Below are 20,479 nucleotides of genomic sequence, written 5' to 3'. Positions count from 1 at the left end.
TGTACCTGCTTGCTGGTGTCACAGATGAAAATACAACTTAAACTGTGAATGCTAAAAGGTGGCGGGCAATGACTGCATGTTGAGGTGGCGATGAATTTATGAAACTGATCTTTGAAACTCTGAAGCACAAGCCTGCTACCTGCAGTTGATACAGGCTGGCTATAAATTTTGGTAATATCTGGACAAAATAAAAGTGACATGTCCTGAACCCTCCAATTAATAAGGGACAAACCCACCAGTTAGGAGGCAGGTCATGCATTGTGCTTCTCCACATAGACTATCTGGATTTAGAAAAGCGAGGGGTTGGGGCCCTGGAAAGAAGAGGTGGCTCCAAAAAGGAGGGTCCCTGAATAGAAGTCGTCTAAGAAAGTGGAAAGGGGCCCAGAAAGTGGAAGGTGAAATCCTTGTTGGAGGAAAGATCCTGGAAGTGGGGAAGATCCCGGAGATCAGAAAGCTGTGTGGAGGTGAATGCTGTGGCATGCCCAGGGACCTTGGCTAGTAATGCCTGGGACGGGTGCTGCAGGAAGCAGCACAGCAGGAACCAACATGATTTTTCTGTCCAACCATCCCAGACCAGCAGCGACCTTCCTGCAGAGGAGGCAAGGTGAGACCTAGGAACATGACGTGAGTGATTGATTGTGCCAGATAATCAAGTAGGGTAAAAGCTCTATTCTCTTTGGTTCTGAAATAAGCACCAGTGTTCAGATCCACTGTGGGTTGTCATTTACCTTGTTGCACCCAGACAGACAGTACATGCAGGCTGATAACTAGGTCCTTAGCCAAAGAGAAAGGTTAACTGTTCAGATCAGGCTGCAGTTTTTCATTCAGCAATGTATGTCAGTCTGTCTGCTATTCAGCTGCTGCTGTTCACATAACTTGAAAGAATGTGTATTTTTTTCAGCTAAGCTTCCTCCTTCCATGCCCTTGCCAAACTTGGTCAAAATTATCCAGCAGGTTCAAAAGTGATTGGAGAGGACGGACAGACAGACAGACAGCACAACTGTGTAAGCCTCAGTTCCTTAGAAAATCAGGGTAACAGGAACTTAGTAACCTCCAACAGCATACATTTTTACTCTTCTTTCTGTAACTGTGCAACACAAGAAAGGCAACCACAAAATTGCTTCATATAGACTTAACATTTATGTAAATGGAAGGTTTCGCAGTTGTACTTTACTATGTCTAATTGCAGAGCTGAAACTTGTTTTTTATTGTTCTGGTATTACAGAAATCACAGTTATTTCCCTTTCCCATTGCTGAAGAGTGGAGAAAACATACAAGGGTATAATTTTAATAGCAAAGAGAGATTTTGAGAGAGAGGCTAGATACAGACATTAAAAGTATACAGACAGGCAATGTTTAGGTGACTAAAATATTTGCTCTGTTCACTGCCCATTCAGTTGCTTTATAATCATTAACTGTAAAGACCATGTTCCATGGTACCTTAGAAGACATATCACAGGCCACAGCTAAAACTGCAGTCACCCAGTGTCGTGGTTTAACCCCAGCCAGCAACTAAACACCACGCAGCCGCTCACTCACTCCCCCCCCCCCCAGTGGGATGGGGAAGAAAATTGGGAAAAGAAGCAAAACCCGTGGGTTGAGATAAGAACGGTTTAATAGAACAGAAAAGAAGAAACTAATAATGATAATGATAACACTCATAAAATGACAACAGCAATAATGAAAGGATTGGAATGTACAAATGATGCGCAGTGCAATTGCTCACCACCCGCCGACCGACACCCCGCCAGTCCCCGAGCGGCGAATCCCTGCCCCCCCACTTCCCCGTTCCTATACTGGATGGGACGTCACATGGTATGGAATACACCGTTGGCCAGTTTGGGTCAGGTGCCCTGGCTGTGTCCTGTGCCAACTTCTTGTGCCCCTCCAGCTTTCTCACTGGCTGGGCATGAGAAGCTGAAAAATCCTTGACATTAGTCTAAACACTACTGAGCAACAGCTGAAGACATCAGTGTTATCAACATTCTTCTCATACTGAACTCAAAACATAGCACTGTACCAGCTACTAGGAAGACAGTTAACTCTGTCCCAGCTGAAACCAGGACACCCAGATATGAATGTCTGCTTTTGACAGGGGAAAAGAGAATCCCAAATATGTTCACATTATCAACCATTCTACAGTATGCATTGTATGTCACTGTGCCTGGTGGCTGGTGTCAAACTAAAGAAGCTGTGGCAGTGCGTAGTCACCATACACATTGAACACACATATAAGACAACATTTGTATCCTACTGTACTAGTCCGTCAATGAAGAATAGTGGAAAGACTGGGCAATACTTGAAAAATATAAATTAAAAGGATGATCTGTATTTCTTGATAACTACAAATACTGATGCTTGTTCACGAAAGTTTTCACAAAAGTTGTAGGAATCCATCAGTAGAATTTGGTTAAAATGTAACAGTCTTCAGTCTCATCCAACCACACCTCTTCTGTATGTCTGTTTTAACTCTACATTCAAAGAAAAACCACAATTATTTCCAAATAGGAGATTTAGAAAAGTCAGAGTAAATAAATTAATCAACCAATATAAATAATTAATGTTTTTCTTAATATTAGTTTAACAGAATCACAAGGATAGTTGAGGTTGAAACAGACCTCAAAGCAGGGGAAACTAGAACAGCTTGCTCAGTGCCTTGTTCAGTTGGGTTTTGAATATCTTCAAGGAAGGAGGTTCTACAACCTCTCCAGACAACCTGTTTCAGTTCTGCCAAGCTGCTTTCCAGTCAATCAGCCCCAAAATCAGACAAAAATGTGCTGGTGTGGGGTGTCATTCCTCCCCAGGTGCAGCAGTTTAGTTTTCCCTTTGTTGAACTCCATGAAGTTCCTGTCAGCCCATTTCTCCAGCTCATCAAGGTCCCTCTGAGTGGCAGCATCTGGTGTATCCATTCTGTGTATAAAGCACTGTTCCCAATTCTGAGTTGTTTTCAAAATTCCTGAGGGACAACTCTGCCCCATCATCTAGATCATTAATGATGTTAAACAGTACTAGCCCCTGTAACAACCCTGGGGTACACCATGAGTGACTGGCCTCTGAGGTGGACTTCATGCCACTGATTACAATCTTCTAAGCCTAGCACCAGTTTTAAACCCACGTCACTGTCCGCTTATCTAGTCCATATTTCATCAGTTTGTCAATAGGTATGCAATGGAAGACTGTAGAAAATCTTACTAAAGGCAAGATAAACAGTGTCCACTGCCAGTTGTGTCATTGCAGAACACTATGAGGTTGGTCAGGCATGATTTACCTTTCATGAATCCACGCTGACTACTCCCAGTCACCTGCTTGTCTTTTGTATAGTGTAGAAAAGGTTTGTAGTATTATTTGTTTCACCTTCTCTGGGATCAAGGTGAAGCTGACTGGTCAGTACTTCCCACGATCCTGCTTCCCGTCCTGCTTGGAGACAGGAGTGGCATTTGCTCTCTCCCAGTCCTCAGGAACCTCTCCCAGTTGCAATGACTTTTCAGAGATAACCAAGAGTGGCCTTGCAATGACATTTGCCAGCGCCCTCAGCACTTGTGGGTACACTCCATTAAGTCCAAAGGGCTTGTTTACATCCAGTTTGTTTAAATTTCCCCAACTGGATCCTTCTCTACTGAGGATAAGTCTTCATTGACCCTCATTGAAAATCCCCACTGAAATCAAGACAACTAAAGAAAAAGAGAAGAGCTGATCTCTTTTTAAAGATACAGCATGGCCTCCCTTTGTCTAACTTTTAATACAAAAACGTAAACTTCTGGAATGTCCCTTTATATTGTGTCACTCCCACTCTCTTTTGAAGTTAACCCTACTCTCCTTTGGAATAGAAGGACTAAAGCTAAAGTTAATGTGACTCAATTTTGCATGTAAGAAAGAAAAGCTACTGTAGTCCAAGAAGATGTCCTGACAGCCTCCAGGTTTTCCTCTATATGCAGTGAAAGCACATGGCTTTTAACACCACTGGGTATTGCAACATATTACAGTGCCGTGGACCACTTTTGCTGAACCTGTTCTGTGGAGCTGTGTGTCCCCTAGCGAGTGAATCTCACATCTTTTGTGATCTCAAGTTTAAGAGATGTCATCCTGCTGTTATTGCTGGAAAGACCAAAAATTATGTAACCCATAATGAGTAAAATGCAACTGCAGTAACATTCGGTGTAAGAACTCTAGACTTTGAGAAAAGTTAAAAAATAGTAAAATGGCAGAAATAGCTTCCATTTATACAGTCTCATTTTTCACTTTTGTGTGTGTGTTTTTAGAACAGATGTTTCTCAAAAAATGGTAGACTTTGCAGCAGTGGTCAGCATAGTCGTTACTAAGTCATTAGACTTCTGTTGTATGCAGAAACACATGGAGGTTTAAATAAGTGCCTGCTGTTTTGAGTAGCAGAAAGCTTCACTGTAGAGTAGAACAGAATTATTTAATGACAGTTTGGAAGTACTGGGAGAAGTAGATAGGCTACTGTAGACTCAGTTTAGTCCTATATTTTGGCATGCCATGTAAACAGGATGTTCACATAAAGATAAAGTTGACTGTTACATGCTCATGTTAAAATGTTCTTGGAATATTAAAAACCCCTACAGTTTCCAAGAAAAAAATGTATTGATAGATTACCATGTCAGTTTGTTTCAGTAAGCTGCTAACTATATTCAGTTTGGTATCTTCATGCCTTTGGGGAGAAAGACCTCACTGTGATGAAAAAGAGGAAATTCTTATACAAATATTAATATGTGTTCTGGCATAATGAAAATATAGTCTGTATTCCCTAACAGTAGGTCACTGGATTTTAGACTAGAAACTCTGTATTCAAAACTAGAGCAAGTATTTTTGAGGTGACATCTCCAAACTCTGAAAATACTGTCTTCCACATCTGTTTTAATGTTTTCAACCACTTTCACTGAAAATGTTTTGGATAGGCTTTCTTTAGAATATTACTATTTGTGATCAAACTTTTCCCCAGTGTAAACCTGTAAATACACTGGAGTCAGAATTAGAAGCAAGTTTTTATATCTGATCTTTTTTTCTGTCAGTCCATTGGCTACGTTTCAGTTTTGTTCCAGCTTGAGAGAATTTAAGTTAGGCATCCTGCAAATTCTTTGCAAATTAACTGGCTGATAAAGTGTAGTTGCTATTATTTACTGTATGCTCAATATTATTCATGCAGTAGCATGTGGTACCAGGAAACTTTTTCCTTCTCATTGCTGCAAATATTGACTTTTTGCAGATTAATATCCTTTTACCTAAAAAAAACCAAAACAAACAACCAAAACCCCCCAAACCAAACCAGTTTTAGGCAGTTGTTTTCCTTGTTTCTTTCCATGCCAATAATTATACTAAACCTAATTTTATAGTAATTTTGTTGATGTTTTTCTTTCAAGATAATCTGAGATACTAATCTGAATTAGAAGAAAATTTTGAATATATGTCCAGTGATGGACTGGACCTAGCGTTGTAACTGTAGTGATACGGTTATTAGTTGGGTCCACGGCTGATGAAATACATTGACTCTAATGGTGAAGCTAGGAAAATAAATAAAAAAAAACAAACAGAAAGAAGAGTGGGAGACAGAGTGACAGAAAGGGAAAGGGAAAGCAAGAAGAGAGAAAGAGAGATGGGGGCAGGGGGGAAGGGAGAGAGAGACACAGAGAGAATGGAAAATGCTTCGCAGTGGCCAGCCAGGAAGAGAAGTGTGCAGGGCTCCCCGGGTGAGTGTCCTCCCCCAGTTCCCTCTCCAATGAAGCAGTGGTCTCCCCTAAGAGTACTTTTCCCACAATAACTTGATATTTTTCATCAGGACCTGCACAAATTCACCATTGGTTGTTGTCCTTTTGATGCTGTTATTGCTGATTGAAGCATGCGCTGGTCAGGGAAGGTGCTGCACAGCTGGTTCTTTGCTGAGCTTTCTGCCAACACTAAACTTTGGGATACAATAAACTAAAACCTCTATTTCTTATTGAAGACCACTACTGATCTGGGTTTAGAAAGACTCTTTAGATCCAGAAATGTTCAATGACTTAGTCAATTACAGTGTAAACAACAGTAAAGTTTAAAATGAACTGTAAAGGCTAAGATGGAAGGTCGGCTGCAATGTGGATGCATCTGCAGTATTTACATGGCTTAATCTACCCTGATTGTATCAATTACAATTAGTTTAAGGTTGATTCTTCTTGTGGCTGCTGATGGCATATGTTATTATTTAGCTATTCTACAGTAGTGTTGGTGTAGTGTGTTATAATGTTCATATAGTTAGTCATTTAAAATAAAAAAATGTTCTGTTTGTGGACCACAAACACTTCACTTAAACCTGGAATGTTACCTCATGGCCCAGGAACAGATACAGCCTGTAAGGATGGTTCATGTGACATGCAGTCTACACCTTGCAACCTGGATCCATCTGCTTCTTACCAAAAAAATGTAGCTGCTGCAGCATTATCAGATCTTGACCCAGTGTAGCCTCTGAACAACTGTATTAAAAAAAGAAAAAGCTTTTGCCACATCATAGATTTTTCATTGCATTTGTCCTGTACTGAGATGACAGTCTTACATCATGACGTTTAGAAACCTTCCCACATTTTTCAGTCTGCTTGAGTAATAGCCAAAGACTTGAGATTTCAAAGTTTCACATTGCTTTGTTATTAAATATATCTTTTAATGAAAACTTTCTACTGACCTGATACACCACCAGTGTCCAGTGAAGGCTTAGTTTTAGGCTTAACTAAAAAAGACTTTTCCTAAACCAAACACAGGTAAAATACAGAACTTTCTTGACATAGTATACAAATTCTAGATAAAAGCAGTAGCTCCTTGATTTTAAGAAAACTCTGGCCAAAAAAAGAAGTTGACATTGTTTTTAGAGGAGTTTCATTATTTCAGTGAGGTATATAAAAGTGTGATTCACTCCTTTAAAAATGCAAGGCTCAATTACTAAAACAAATTTAGTGTGTATGAATAGAGAGGACCAATAGGTGAGTGAAGGGTTAGGAATGTAGGTAGGTAGGTAGATAAAGCCAACTGAACATGCCAAATGTGATAATGAAAGAGCTAGTTCTTGTATGATAAAAACCATTATCTAAGCTTTATGGGCAAAGAAATACAGCACATCCGCTTTAAACAAGTTCACTCATGTCACAAGCAGCCTAACTATTGCCATTGGTGCAATACCTGCAGAGTCCATTTAATAGCTGGGTAAATGTTTAAGCAGTTAACTTGTTTCAAGCTCCCTGCAACTGAGGCTACACTCCTACTTTTAATATGTCTATATTACCATAAACCCAGCATCTGCCCTTGAATCAGCCTTGGAAGGAATGACAGATAGCAAGAATAATATCAGTGACGTAAAATATCAGACTAGTATTTATGAGTATATTCAGGCATTAAACAGAATTACTGGCTAAAAATTTGCATGCAGTTCCAGAGAAGACATCTTCTCTGGTGTCTCAGAGAAACAGATGTTTAAAAGTTTGTTCTTACTGTTTCCAACATTCTTGGGATTCCAGCAGCAGCTAGAGCCATGAGAATATTGATGTAAATGAGTGAAGGCAGAGATCTGAAAGATTAGGTCCACGTCAGACTTTCATTTTATTTGGAGGTTTGGCTTCCTGCCATGTGTTCAGGCAATAAATTGGCTGAAAGAGAGGTGCTTCTAGCATTCTCCTGAGTAGAAGTATCCCAGCAAAGACAATAGCAGGCAAAATAAGGTAAGCAAGAGTGGAAGATTACAGCAGGGTTTTAAATAGGCTTCAATTTAAGGTTATTTTATCAGACTGCTTGTTTAGATTCTAACAAATAGTGATATTTTCAGTTGACTTTAAAGTTTTCTTCTGAAATCTCTTCCTTAGTCTAGTTTATGTCCATTTTTCTATGTTCCTATATCTAGTTTATAGATTTTGTAAAGTCTGTCTGATTCGAAATAGATGATAACCTCATTATTTATTAGCTGTAGGATGCCAAAAGTTCTTTTTAATCCATTGTTAAATTGTAACAAACCTGGAGGAGTTACTTAGGTTCTTCAGAAGCAGAACTGTCAGCTGCAAACCAATACACTAGACAAATACAGTTCTGATCCTTTAATGGTCTTAGACATACCTTGTTATGAATGTACCAATATAGTATGATATAATATTTGGGTTGTACCACTGTGTGAATGAACTCCAAAATTTTAAATTCTGTTTTCATGTACTGAATTTAATTTAATTTTATGATCATATGTGTCTGGGTGTTAAGTGGAAGAGAGAATAGTGGCTAAGAACAAACAAGATCACTAAGGGCACAAGAGAAGCTATATAACAGATTTTCTTTGCTGCCTTTGTATAAATGAATTGATATGGTCTATGCAGCAGGAAAAATTTTCAAACTCCCTGTGCTTTTAGGGTGATCTTGTTGCCACTGGCCACAAACATGCTCAAGTATATCTGATTTCAGCAGTTTAAAGAGCTATATCTCTAGTTTCTGCTTCACTTGTACTTAGCTTAGATGCAAAACAAAATAAAAGAGACCCAAGTTTCCAAAACAAAGAGTGGTTGATTGGGTCTGCAGCCAGGAACAGTATCCAGCTCTTCCTAGCCCTCTTCAAGCAGCACATATCTTACAGAAGAGAGAAAAGAACTGAAGAAATGGGCATGAAAGACATTAAAACAAAGAAATAGACATAGAAGGAGACATACAATGTTAAAAAACAATGAATGAGAATGAAAAAAGTGGGAGTAGGTGACATCTACATAAGAACACAGCATGAGACGAAAGGCTTATTGAAATGGGAGTATTTATATGTCACTCAGTCTTAAGGGACATGTGAGGAAATTCAAGCTATGAAAGATTTTGTTATATATTGTAGAGCACTTTATTTGTTCTGGAGAGCTAACAAAGGTGAAGTTCTACCACAGAATTTTCCATTTTCTACTTGTTCAAACAAGCCAAAATGATTAAACTTAAGTACAGTCCTTGAGAACTTCAAAGATTACCTGTCTATCTTTCTCCATAGAAAGTTTCCTAAGATTTATCCACTTCCTAAATGTGCTTCTGAAATTTTCTTTAAACTGGCCTGCTCTCTTCAGGAATTCTTCAGGGTCTTGGCTTGTAATCATCCTCCTTTTCTTACAGTGGTGGGTGTAAATAATGCAAATGCAAGACTCTGAATCTAGATGGTTTGCATGGTATCACACCGGTTCCCAAAAGAAAAAAGAAAATAATTTCATTAAGCATTTAGGACTAACTCAACATAAATTGGCATTAGTAACTGCAGTATAAGAAGGGCAAGTCCAGCAGAAGACAATTCCCTGACTGCTTCACTGGGTATAAAAATCAGGAATTGGGATCTTCAGAACTTCTGATCAAGTGCAGCCAAACTAGAATTGCACTTAATGTTTTCAGTAGGAATGTTCTGTAAGGGATTGAATGTCTGTTTTTGAGTATCCTAGATCTAACGATGTCTTGATGCTTTGTTAATGCTGAACACCTAGCACATTATCATCTCTCAAGATCCACAAGCTGGTGTTACTGCCCACATACTCTGCAGAGCCTGATTCAGTTAGATGTTTGCAGAGGGCAGGTCCCAGTCAGGACTTAGTGGAAAATCACAAAGAGTCATCTTTTTTATTCAGCTTGCTCAGGGATAAAGCAATTTCAGCAAGAGGAAGATCCAGCCTTTACTTTCTACCTCTGACTACAAGTTATCAGACATTTGAAAAATGAGATATCTTTACTAGGAAGAATAAGTTAATTCTTTCTAATAAATGTTTCACTTTTCAGTGACCTAACTGAATGTTTAGATACAACTAAAGAGCCAAAGAGAGTGAAGAAGAGCTTTAGTTAGCATTCGTAGTCTAGTAACAAGAGAATTGCCAGGGACAGAAGTATTTCATTTCTACCATTTCACATAAATATTTAAAGTGAAGTCCTGCATCAGTGAACTGAACCAAACCAGAAGATGGAACTCCCCTACCCTGTCTGAGTTCACAATCATTACACTAGTGTCAGAGCCATGACCTCTCTGGCCTAACTGATATTTAGTTATTCTGTGCAAAGCTGCATGGGGCTAAAATTATACCCATCTTTCCTTGGTTCATTCACCAGCATACTAGACAAAATTGAAGCTCATCATTTTCTTTGGTCTGCACTTGCCATAAACAATTGTTATAAACAGTTGACTTCAGAAGAGTGTGTAGACTTGAGAATTCCAGTTTCCCTTTCTTCAAACCAAAGTAAGGTCCTTAGCTTTTCTGAAATGCAGTGATTTAAGCTGCATCCTCAGGATATCTTATTAGCTGCCTGGGTGGTTCCTCAGTCAGTGCAGTTCCCATTCTTAGATACCAGCCTCTCCTTAGGGTATTGAGCCTAGGTAATGCTTAAATCCTTTTATTCATCTAGCCTTCAAAAACTGAAAAGCATTATTTCTTGTAAATATAGTCACAAATCAAACATAATTTGAAAAATGCAGAGCACATTGAAGTGAAATTATTGAATTGTAAAGGAAACATTAATAATTTGAAAATATGAATGGTTGCTAATGGTAGGACATTGATTTTTTTTCTGGTCACTTGTGATAGTCATTAATAATTCTAATATCCTCCTCAAATTTCCAAACTCCAGTCCTCATTCCTGAGGTAACGTTTCCTGAACTTTGGTTTAAGATTGCAGTATGGCTGCATGACTTTACTGGAAGTCAGATTATGCTGTGTTGAATTTAGCATCATTTTCAATCACTTATGAATACTTGGAAAATTATCTTAGACTGTATTCTGAAGGACAAAAAGAATATGATTTTTCAATCCAGCTAGCAAGGTGTAGGTAGGTTGCTATGACTGAGAAGCATAAATAAATTAAATTGAAGTCACATAAACTGCTTATATTTTATTTAAGGGCAAGTCTTTTAAAATATATTCCTTCAACACAACTGTATCCATGACAACCTGCATCTTAGTGGAAGTGTAGGTAGGTAACTGATTTACCATCACTGGAAACATACCATTTTTGCCTTGCAAGACACAGGTTTGGGTCATGCATGCAGTGAAACATTTATTGATTTTATCCTGCTTCCTTTAACTGTCATTTATCAAAATTATACTCTTTGCAAACTTGTTTCTCAACTGAAACGTGAAGTATTGTGACAGATTCTAACTCCTACTTTAGGACTGGAAAAGAGAAGCACTCAGCTTGTCAGGATTTCTCTAGTGTGTGTGCAATGCTGCTCCGCTCAGGCCGCAAAAAGCCGTATGAAGTGTCTCTCCATGGAAGGCAGCCTGTTAAGAAGCAATCTCTGCCAAGAACTGTAAAAACAGCTTCTGGAAAGTCAGGTAACTCTTTCCTGAGTGACAGGTGTGTTTGTAATCTTGGAAAGATTATTCCAATCCAAGGGAGAATCCAACCAAATTAAGTATGTGGAACACCTTATCTATAATAAGGTCAAAAATAAAAATACCTGGAGGAACAAAAAAAATGAAAGCTGCCTTTAAAACAACCAGTACAGAAATACTCCTCAAAATAGTGATATTAGATTTTTCACACCACCAAATTCAGACCAGTAACTCCTAAAGTACTTCTATACCTCCCTGGAAATAATGAGTGACATAGCAGGCCTGCCAATTGTTTTATTTTGGGCACTGTACTAGTTCTTCTAATTCTAGTTAAAAGTAGAATTCTTACACTATAACTGTTGTAATATAACAATTTTTAAAAGGTTTGCTGTATTAATTATTGTAGCTGTTGTCCTGTTGCTTTTAAAACAACCCCTTTTTTCTGGAAGCCTGATAGCCTTAGTTGCCAGGCCTTTGAAGAGAAGGCCTTTGTCCACGCATAGATCAGCTATGCACGTGCCGAAGGTCCGGCACAGGATGTGTTAGACCTGCCACTTCTGGAGGGTGTGACTCGGTCTGTCAGGGTGTGCATCGCCCATCTCTTTTGTTGACTGTACACGCAGAGTTTCTGCTCGGTGGAAAGAAAGCTTCTCGGAAACAACTCTATTTTTTTCAAAATGTCTGCTTAAATACAGATGTTTCAGAGGAGGTACAACAATATAAAATGAGTAGAAAAGTTTTGGGCGAAGTCAAGCATTCCCAGAACATTATGTCACTGCTGGTGCATTTTGAGTATCCTGTTGTTTTACTTGCCTACTTGTTCTGGTGAAGAAAGGACTGTTTATCTTACAGCATACCCTGGAGGTCTGTGTGGTCTCAGAAATGTCTTAACTGAATTTGAAAGTAGCAAACCTATTTCAGTAAAACAATATTCAGCCTAACATAATTAAAATTGTGCCTTATAGTCTTATTCTGTAGGTGTCTGACACCCAAGTGACTGGACCAACATCCTTTTGATGTCCAGAACAGCACAGTTGTGTTCAGTAGTGATAGGGAACAATTTCCCTCCTGACAGCTTTTAGCTATGAAGACCTGGTTTTTTTCAGTAAGAGATGTCAGGTGCCCAAAATAAATGCTCCTATTTTAGGTAGCCATGTGCACTCTAACCTAAAACTCTTGTCTGTATGCAGATGCAATTTTCAAAGTGCAAAACTGGGAACCAGGGAAGTACTTATCTATGAAATAAAGGAAACTAGTCTAGAAACAGTATGTGGCAGAGATACTTCCCTACTTCACCTCTTCTCTTCTTCAGAATGAAAACTTATAACTTAACTCTGTGTTTTTCACATCTGTCTCTGTGTGCAGGCTCCCATGCACAACTTTGCTCTGGCTCTGGCTCTCCACAGGGCGCTCTCCCCCACTGTAAGACTAGTCTTTCATCAACCAACTGCTAATTTAGGCCCCCTCTCTTGGGTTCAAATTTCTCCTGTCCCCATTAGTCTCTTTCAACACAGCTATCTGCAGGTTGTCCACAATCCCCCTTCTTACACTATCCCTCAGGCTCTTGGGTTGAGAGCCAATTTTTCAAGCTCAAGTTTTTGCATATGTTAACTCTCCAAAAGGTCCAGCATATATGTCCTGGTTTCAGTTGGGATAGAGTTAACTGTCTTCCTAGTAGCTGGTACAGTGCTATGTTTTGAGTTCAGAGCAAAGAATGTTGATAACACCGATGTCTTCAGCTGTTGCTCAGTAGTGTTTAGACTAATGTCAAGGATTTTTCAGCTTCTCATGCCCAGCCAGTGAGAAAGCTGGAGGGGCACAAGAAGTTGGCACAGGACACAGCCAGGGCAGCTGACCCAAACTGGCCAACGGTGTATTCCATACCATGTGACGTCCCATCCAGTATAGGAACGGGGAAGTGGGGGGCAGGGATTCGCCGCTCGGGGACTGGCTGGGTGTCGGTCGGCAGGTGGTGAGCAATTGCACTGCGCATCATTTGTACATTCCAATCCTTTCATTATTGCTGTTGTCATTTTATGAGTGTTATCATTATCATTATTAGTTTCTTCTTTTCTGTTCTATTAAACCGTTCTTATCTCAACCCACGGGTTTTGCTTCTTTTCCCGATTTTCTCCCCCATCCCACTGGGTGGGGGTGAGTGAGTGAGCGGCTGCGTGGTGTTTAGTTGCTGGCTGGGGTTAAACCACGACAATATATCTCTTCTTCTCACTGTGATAAGCTTCCAAGGAAAGAAATCTTTGCTTTCCTTCTTCACACTACCATCAAGCCCCCAAAACAGGTGCTTAAGCCCAATGTATAATTTCTATTATATGTCGGCTATACTGTTCATAGTTCAGATATACATAGATTATTAATCAAAGTTTGCTATAAAAATACACTCGATGTTTTTATTACAGAATTTTACCATTTTTCTGTTGCTAGTAAAATTAATTACAACTCATTTTTTATTAGTGTTTAGTCTGCGAGAAACACTGAAATGCTATATACTGACTGAAGATTCAAAAACAGTGCATTTTGACATAGATGAAGATGGTCATCATGAAATTTCAACCAAGGATTCACAGTCCCATGAAGGTAGTGTGCTTTTTATATCAAAACTCACCAACCATATGTGTACTACTACAGGACACTTTACGATCTACTATTATGTGTACTGTGTTCAGTTTTGGGCCCCTCACTACAAGAAGACATTGAGGTGCTGGAGCGTGTCCAGAGAAGGGCAACGAAGCTGGTGAAGGGTCTAGAGCACAAGTCTTATGAGGAGCGGCTGAGGGAGCTGGGGTTGTTTAGCGTGGAGAAAATGAGACTCAGGGGAGACCTTATCACTCTCTACAGCTACCTGAAAGGAGGTTGTAGTGAAGTGGGTGTTGGGCTCTTCTCCCAAGTAACAAGCCATAGGACAAGAGGAAATGGCCTCAAGTTGCAGCAGGGGAGGTTTAGATTGGATATTAGGAAAAATTTCTTCACCAAAAGGGTTATCAACCATTGGAGCAGGCTGCCCAGGGAAGTGGTTGAATCACCATCCCTGGAGGTACTTAAAAGACGTGTAGACGTGATGCTTAGGGACATGGTTTAGTGGTGGACTTGGCCGTGTTAGGTTAATGGTTGGACCTGATGATCTTAAGGGTCTTTTCCGACCTAAATGATTCTATTATTCCATGTTTTCTGTAGACAATATTATATTGTATATTTATGAATATTGATAGTGATGTAAGAAAACTTTCATTCCAAGAGAATGAAAGCAAAGATAATCCTCAGAGACAAGGGCAAAATGGAGGAAAATAGAGAAGATTTTGGAATTTGTGGGATTATTTCATTTTTCATGGAACTATTCTTTTATCTCAAATGGGGCTTCTCTAATTGACACCAAAAATGGTATCACAACTAACATCACAGAAGTAGTTGTTAGAGGGTATTCTTTTGGTAGAGAAGAGGCAAATAACAACAAATGCAATTATTCTAGAATTGTACATTTTCCAGAGATGTGAAAGAAGGGAGAAAAAACAATAAACCATATTTCTAACTGAAACACAGGAAACACTTGAAATCTGTAAGATAGCTATCAGCTTACTGAAACTTTATTTCTTACAAAAAACCAGCTTTTACAGGAATAAGAAGTCCATTATATATGCTTCAGATAAAGACATAGAAAGGTTTGTTTGATATATTTATAAACTAAATTAATGTTACTTTTATTCTATTAAATTGTGAATAATGACAGCTGCACTGGTAAGGTATTTAAATGTGCTTTATATCTTTTGAAGTATCTTTTACTTGATAACTTCATCGAAATTTGAAGTAACTCATACAATTAGTATTGCTAATTTATGAACAGAACCAAAATGTATTGGCATACAACAGAAGCAGTTTCTGAATAGATTTGTGGTATGACAATCCTGATGTAGAAGATACTGGTGTTCCTAGAAGAAAAAGAAAAAAAAGGAAATGCTATGTGATATTCTTATATATGTAAATGCAAGCACCACAAATGTATATTCATGACGGTACAGTTAAGACAACATCATATTAGGAACCACCTGTAACCTGCATGTTTGTGACTTTGACCTGAACTGGGTGATGCCTTCCCCAGATAGCTGGCTAGGTGATTCAGGCTAATGTTAGAAAAGCCAAACCCCCCTGCTGTCACTACCTGTTACCTTCCAGTCTTGTACATTTCGTATTAGGGTCCTCACATCTGCTGCCAAAGACTTTCAGGCTTCTCTTTGAGAGCATTTTAGGCCTTACATCTCATTGGTGACCTCTGTTTTCTCAGGTGCATTCTCTTTTGCAAAAGATAATTAATCAATCAATACATTTATTAGATTTCAGTCATCAGGGTACCTGTTCACAAGTCTAACTGTGCAGTCTTCCAGGGTTATATGAATTCAGACACATGCGGGAAATGAAGTCTGATGCCTGTTGTTATTACACACTCTTTCTCAGATTATGTTTTAAAACAATTCTTTAAATTGTTTGTGATGTTTTTAAATTTGAAGTATGTAACGATCTAATTCCACATATTTGTTAAATATCTTCTATTTTAGATATTGCATGGTTAAGCGTGTTCACAAGGAATGATCCAGCAGTAACTGGTAAGATTCTTGTGGGAATAAAAGGTATCATTCCCTTTGTCAGGGTCTGAATAGATTTTGAAGAGATGTTTGAGAGTAGGAAAAGAAGTTAGTAATGTTTTATACATAGACTTGACATTAGAAGTAACATATTTTACCAGATTTTCATTTAGGTCAGGTTGCTGGACAATTCTAAAAATGAATGAGCCTTTCTGTGTTCCATAAGAAATCTTTGAATTCACAAAATTTGCCTTAGCAAGTTATGAGTAATGGCTTGGACTGAAGGCAAATGTATATGAGGAAATAGAATGTACACACACTTGAAAATCCAAATTTTTTTAATGAAAAGTGTGTGTGCTCTGTTGCTGGCTTATGGGTCTTAGCTAGCAAAGCCCTGTTGTAACAGGAGAGGAAAAAAAAAAAGAAATGGATATTAAGAAAGAAGAGATACATTTTTTGAACTTTCATATTGTAAGCATAAGAAATGATTGGGAAAATCAAAGATATATTAGTTCCAGGTATTCCAGTAGAAGAGAAATGTATTCTAATTTCAACCATAAAGGGCTGCTGTAATAGATGAGAGCAAATACCATCTGGTCCAGGACTGCTCCTTGAACAATGGCCACATGAGGATTTCTAGGTAACAGTATAAAATATTGATACCCTCCCAAATCCCAATGCTTTGCATTTCAGGGACACCCCAAGCAAGAAATGGTTTCTTGTATTTAGACAATTTCAAAGCATTTCCTTTGCATGAATTTGTAAAATTGCCCCTTAGACTCTGGTACAGTTTTAGTAACGAGAAAAGCTAGGTAATTCATCCAAAGGCCATCAGAGAGTGGAAGTATTACATATGAAATCATGGAAAGGTTCCTTACTTTCCTTGCCGTTCACTGTCTGCCTGACAGACCACTTGTCACATTTTTCAGAGGTGATGGAGAAAGGTAGACTGCTTTGGATTTATTCAGACTAAACAATGTATAAGCAAGCCACAATAAACTCTATAGACGGAGAAAGCCAAGGATAGTTAGGATGTAACTCATATTGACATATGTCCCCGGTCAACTGGCTGCACTCCTGCATCCCTCTTTTGTTTCCACTCTTACTTCTAAGCCAGAACATTCTTGGCTTGGATATGAAATCTCTCTTGCCTGCTGAAGTGCCTCTTACATGCTACAGCTGAAGTTGGACAATTGCAACTGAGGCAATTTAAACCGATGCCAAAAAAAGTAATAAAAATGGCAGAATTTTAGACCTTCTACAGTCTACCACATGTATCTGAATACACATGTAAACTGAGTAAAATACACTAGCCTGGAGTGTGTCTCAATTTTTAACAAGGATTTCTATGCTATTTTCATGCTGTAGCTGGCTCAGACAAAATTCCTTCAGACTTCCACAAAATCATTACAGTTAGGGTATGTTAGGACAACTAAAATCAGGGCCAGGATTAGAGCAGCTAAAATCAGTCAGGTGGGATGAATATGTTCTGCCTTCAAAGTCTGAAAAATACCTTTGGCAATATGAAAAAAAGAATCTCCTTAACTGCAACTGTTAATGCATAATAACTTAACCTCTGGAAAATTTGTATTCAGTTCCTGCAGTGATGGACATACAGATCAACTGCCACTTTGTTATATTTTTTTTCTAAAACAGCACACCTGAGATACTTTTAAAAGCACAAGTGGTATTATTTGAAGTAAATCTGCAAGACAGTCAGATAGTTATAGCATCACTGGATAGTTATTAATGTCACAGGCTTTGCTAGGTAATGCCTTGTATGCCATATCAGTTGACAAATGGTACCTTGATTTATTTACTTTTTGCTGAGGCCTTGAAGTACTAAAAGGTAATGAATACTGTCAATTTATCAGGCTGAGGAGTATCCTTTATTATTGATATACTGTTATTTCCTGCAGCTGAAAAAAACAGTATCATCTCAAAAAGAAGTAAATCCAATGCACCCACAATTACTATATTTGAAAGATTTTGACCTAGAAAGCATGCAGAAAATAAAAGGGAAAAAATCCTACATTTTCCATAGTGATGTATACATAGTCAGGTATATTACATAAACATATATATGACATGTATGCTTTAAGTACTAATATATATGCCTTTGTAGTTCATATTATATATATCAATGTATAACTGATATTCCAGACATTAACTTTAAATACAGAGAAATAAAGTATATATACGGCAAATTTAAAGCATCATAAAGCCATAGACTTTAAATACTTTACAGAAGAGAACAGTATCAAGAGTGATTATATTTGTTTCTATTCCTATGCCTATCGATGTAAAGTGAACCTGAAAGTTGTCTCTTCACAAAATATTTTCAGCTATGCTTCATTATACGAAGTGATACACATTTTATTACAATATTCTTCTTTATGTAAAACAGATTCTAAAAATTTCGTGATCCTCACGCAGAGATCAAAGTTTAATGAATTTGTCCTATTGTGCAAGGGTAAGAAGCAGCTCTCTCTGAAGGTAAGAAGTTGTTTATTTCCTTTGTAACTTGTGGGTGCTCTTTCTTACTATACGACAATTTCCCCCACAGAACTTTTCAAATTCATTTTCCTTTACTTACCACCTTCTACATGTCACAACTTCTGACCACCTCCCTCTATTCTGTCTGGGGAAATATTTAAAGTAGGTTATTGCAAAAATCATTGGGTTAGGTAGTTGACTCCTGTCACTAGAAGACAGTTGGGGATGTTGGGTTCCAGTCTCTGTAGAGGGAGAGGGGGCTTCTTTACCAGAAAACATGCAGGAAATAATAGAGGAGGAAGAAGAAGGAATGCTGCCTTGGAAAGAGATGAGTTTAAGAGCGGAATTATTTTCTCCTGATTAACCTGAATTACAGGATAAGGCATGTGATGAAAAGATACTACAGCTGGATGTCGTAGCCTGTTTTAAATGTTTACCATCGGTTGTCAGAGAATTCCCATTTTCTTCAGTCTTGTAAAAGTTTGTTTATGGTAGGAAGAGCTGGCAAGGATAGTTTTCCCTATTGGAGGTTTATAACATTTACTAAAATCTGTCTGAGGAAGAATGTTATGTTGGAATTTACCCTCTAAAACAAGGCAAAGGTCTAAGAAGCTCTGTTTACACAGGTTATGTTGAGATAAAGAATGACCCTTCATCTAACACTGGCCATGCATGATGGTGTAAATTGCCAAATGCTTACTCAGATTAAGTCTTTGATGTTTTTAATTTGTTTTTAATTCACAGATGACTTTCCATAAAATCTATTTCCTGAAATTATCTGGGGAAATGTATTTTGCAAGAGACATTAATTATGTTTATAGCCTGTTATCCCACTGGGATTTTCCTTTCTGTCTTTGAAAGAGCAACTATTTTAAAAGGATTTTTCTGGTTCAGAGATTACCTTTTCATGGTTGTATCAGACTGTGTTTCTTAACATGATTAAAAGAATTTATTATCTGAAAATGAGGTAAGACATAGTTAGTGTCTCCCAAATACGTAAAATGCTTGGAAAGATCATGGACCTTTCTTTTTCCAGCAGAACACAAATAATTTTCTTAATCTCAACAGGAATTTTGGTATGGAAGATGACAAGGCTCCTTATCTATGATAAAGTTTTGGTATTCTGTTACAATGTCGTTCAGTCTTGGCTGCATTGCAAAATAGAATCTGAGCATTAAACACTTTGAAGGACTGTCTTTGGTCAACCAAAATTCATTTCGGTCACGGCAACCCCATGCAGCGCTACAGGCTTGGGGAAGAGTGGCTGGAAAGCTGCCTGGCAGAGAAAGACCTGGGGGTGCTGGTTGACAGCTGGCTGAATAGGAGCCAGCAGTGTGCCCAGGTGGCCAAGAAGGCCAACAGCATCCTGGCCTGTATCAGGAACAGTGTGGCCAGCAGGAGCAGGGAGGTGGTTGTTCCCCTGTACTGGGCACTGGTGAGGCCGCACCTCGAGTACTGTGTTCAGTTTTGGGCCCCTCACTACAGGAAAGACATTGAGGTGCTGGAGCGTGTCCAGAGAAGGGCAACCAAGTTGGTGAGGGGCCTTGAGCACAAGTCTTACGAGGAGCGGCTGAGGGATCTGGGGTTGTTCAGTCTAGAAAAGAGGAGGCTGAGGGGAGACCTTATCGCTCTCTACAACTACCTGAAAGGGGGTTGTAGTGAGGTGGGTGTTGGTCTCTTCTGTCAGGTGTCTGGAGATAGGGCAAGAGGAAATGGCCTCAAGTTGAGGCAAGGGAGATTTAGGTTAGATATTAGGAAAAATTTTTTTACTGAGAGTGTTGTCAAACATTGGAATGGGCTGCCCAGGGAAGTGGTTGAGTCACCATCCCTGGAGATATTCAAAAAGCGAGTAGACAGGGTACTCCAGGGCATGGTTTAGGGGGCATGGTTAATGGTTGGACTCGATGATCTTGAAGGTCTTTTCCAACCGAAATGATTCTATGATTCTATGATTTTGCATTGCAAATGGTAAAAGAGGAATATATTCATGGAAGTGTTTCAAAAACTTACCAGCTTATTCATCTTGGATAATTTGAATGTAATTATTAATGAACTTTATAAAAAAAGAGAGTTTTCTTTAGAATTAATACTACATTTGCT

General features: G+C 38.7%; 1 protein-coding gene and 1 long non-coding RNA gene across 3 annotated transcripts in view; both read left to right on the top strand.

The window, feature by feature from the left end:
* On the top strand, nucleotides 1-2,540 carry LOC128137139 (uncharacterized). The gene is made up of 2 exons (XR_008233568.1): nucleotides 1-1,477; nucleotides 2,064-2,540. It is a non-coding gene; the product is annotated as an uncharacterized LOC128137139 (long non-coding RNA).
* A 3,763-nt stretch (nucleotides 2,541-6,303) lies between these two features.
* The window catches only part of LOC128137138 (uncharacterized), a 30,238-nt gene continuing 16,062 nt past the window's right edge, over nucleotides 6,304-20,479 (top strand). For both annotated transcript variants that reach the window (XR_008233567.1, XM_052777826.1), the window contains exons 1-5: nucleotides 6,304-7,697; nucleotides 11,128-11,291; nucleotides 13,764-13,886; nucleotides 15,857-15,904; nucleotides 18,291-18,379. Coding sequence is in view for 1 of the 2 variants with exons in the window: in XM_052777826.1 (XP_052633786.1) it covers nucleotides 11,180-11,291; nucleotides 13,764-13,886; nucleotides 15,857-15,904; nucleotides 18,291-18,379 (372 nt within the window). In the remaining variant the exon portion in view is untranslated. The remainder of the gene's footprint in view (nucleotides 7,698-11,127; nucleotides 11,292-13,763; nucleotides 13,887-15,856; nucleotides 15,905-18,290; nucleotides 18,380-20,479) is intronic.

The sequence above is a fragment of the Harpia harpyja genome, chromosome Z, assembly GCF_026419915.1.
Source record: "Harpia harpyja isolate bHarHar1 chromosome Z, bHarHar1 primary haplotype, whole genome shotgun sequence".
In the NCBI taxonomy this organism is placed as follows: Eukaryota; Metazoa; Chordata; class Aves; order Accipitriformes; family Accipitridae; genus Harpia; species Harpia harpyja.
This window is presented reverse-complemented; position numbering and strand designations above follow the sequence as displayed.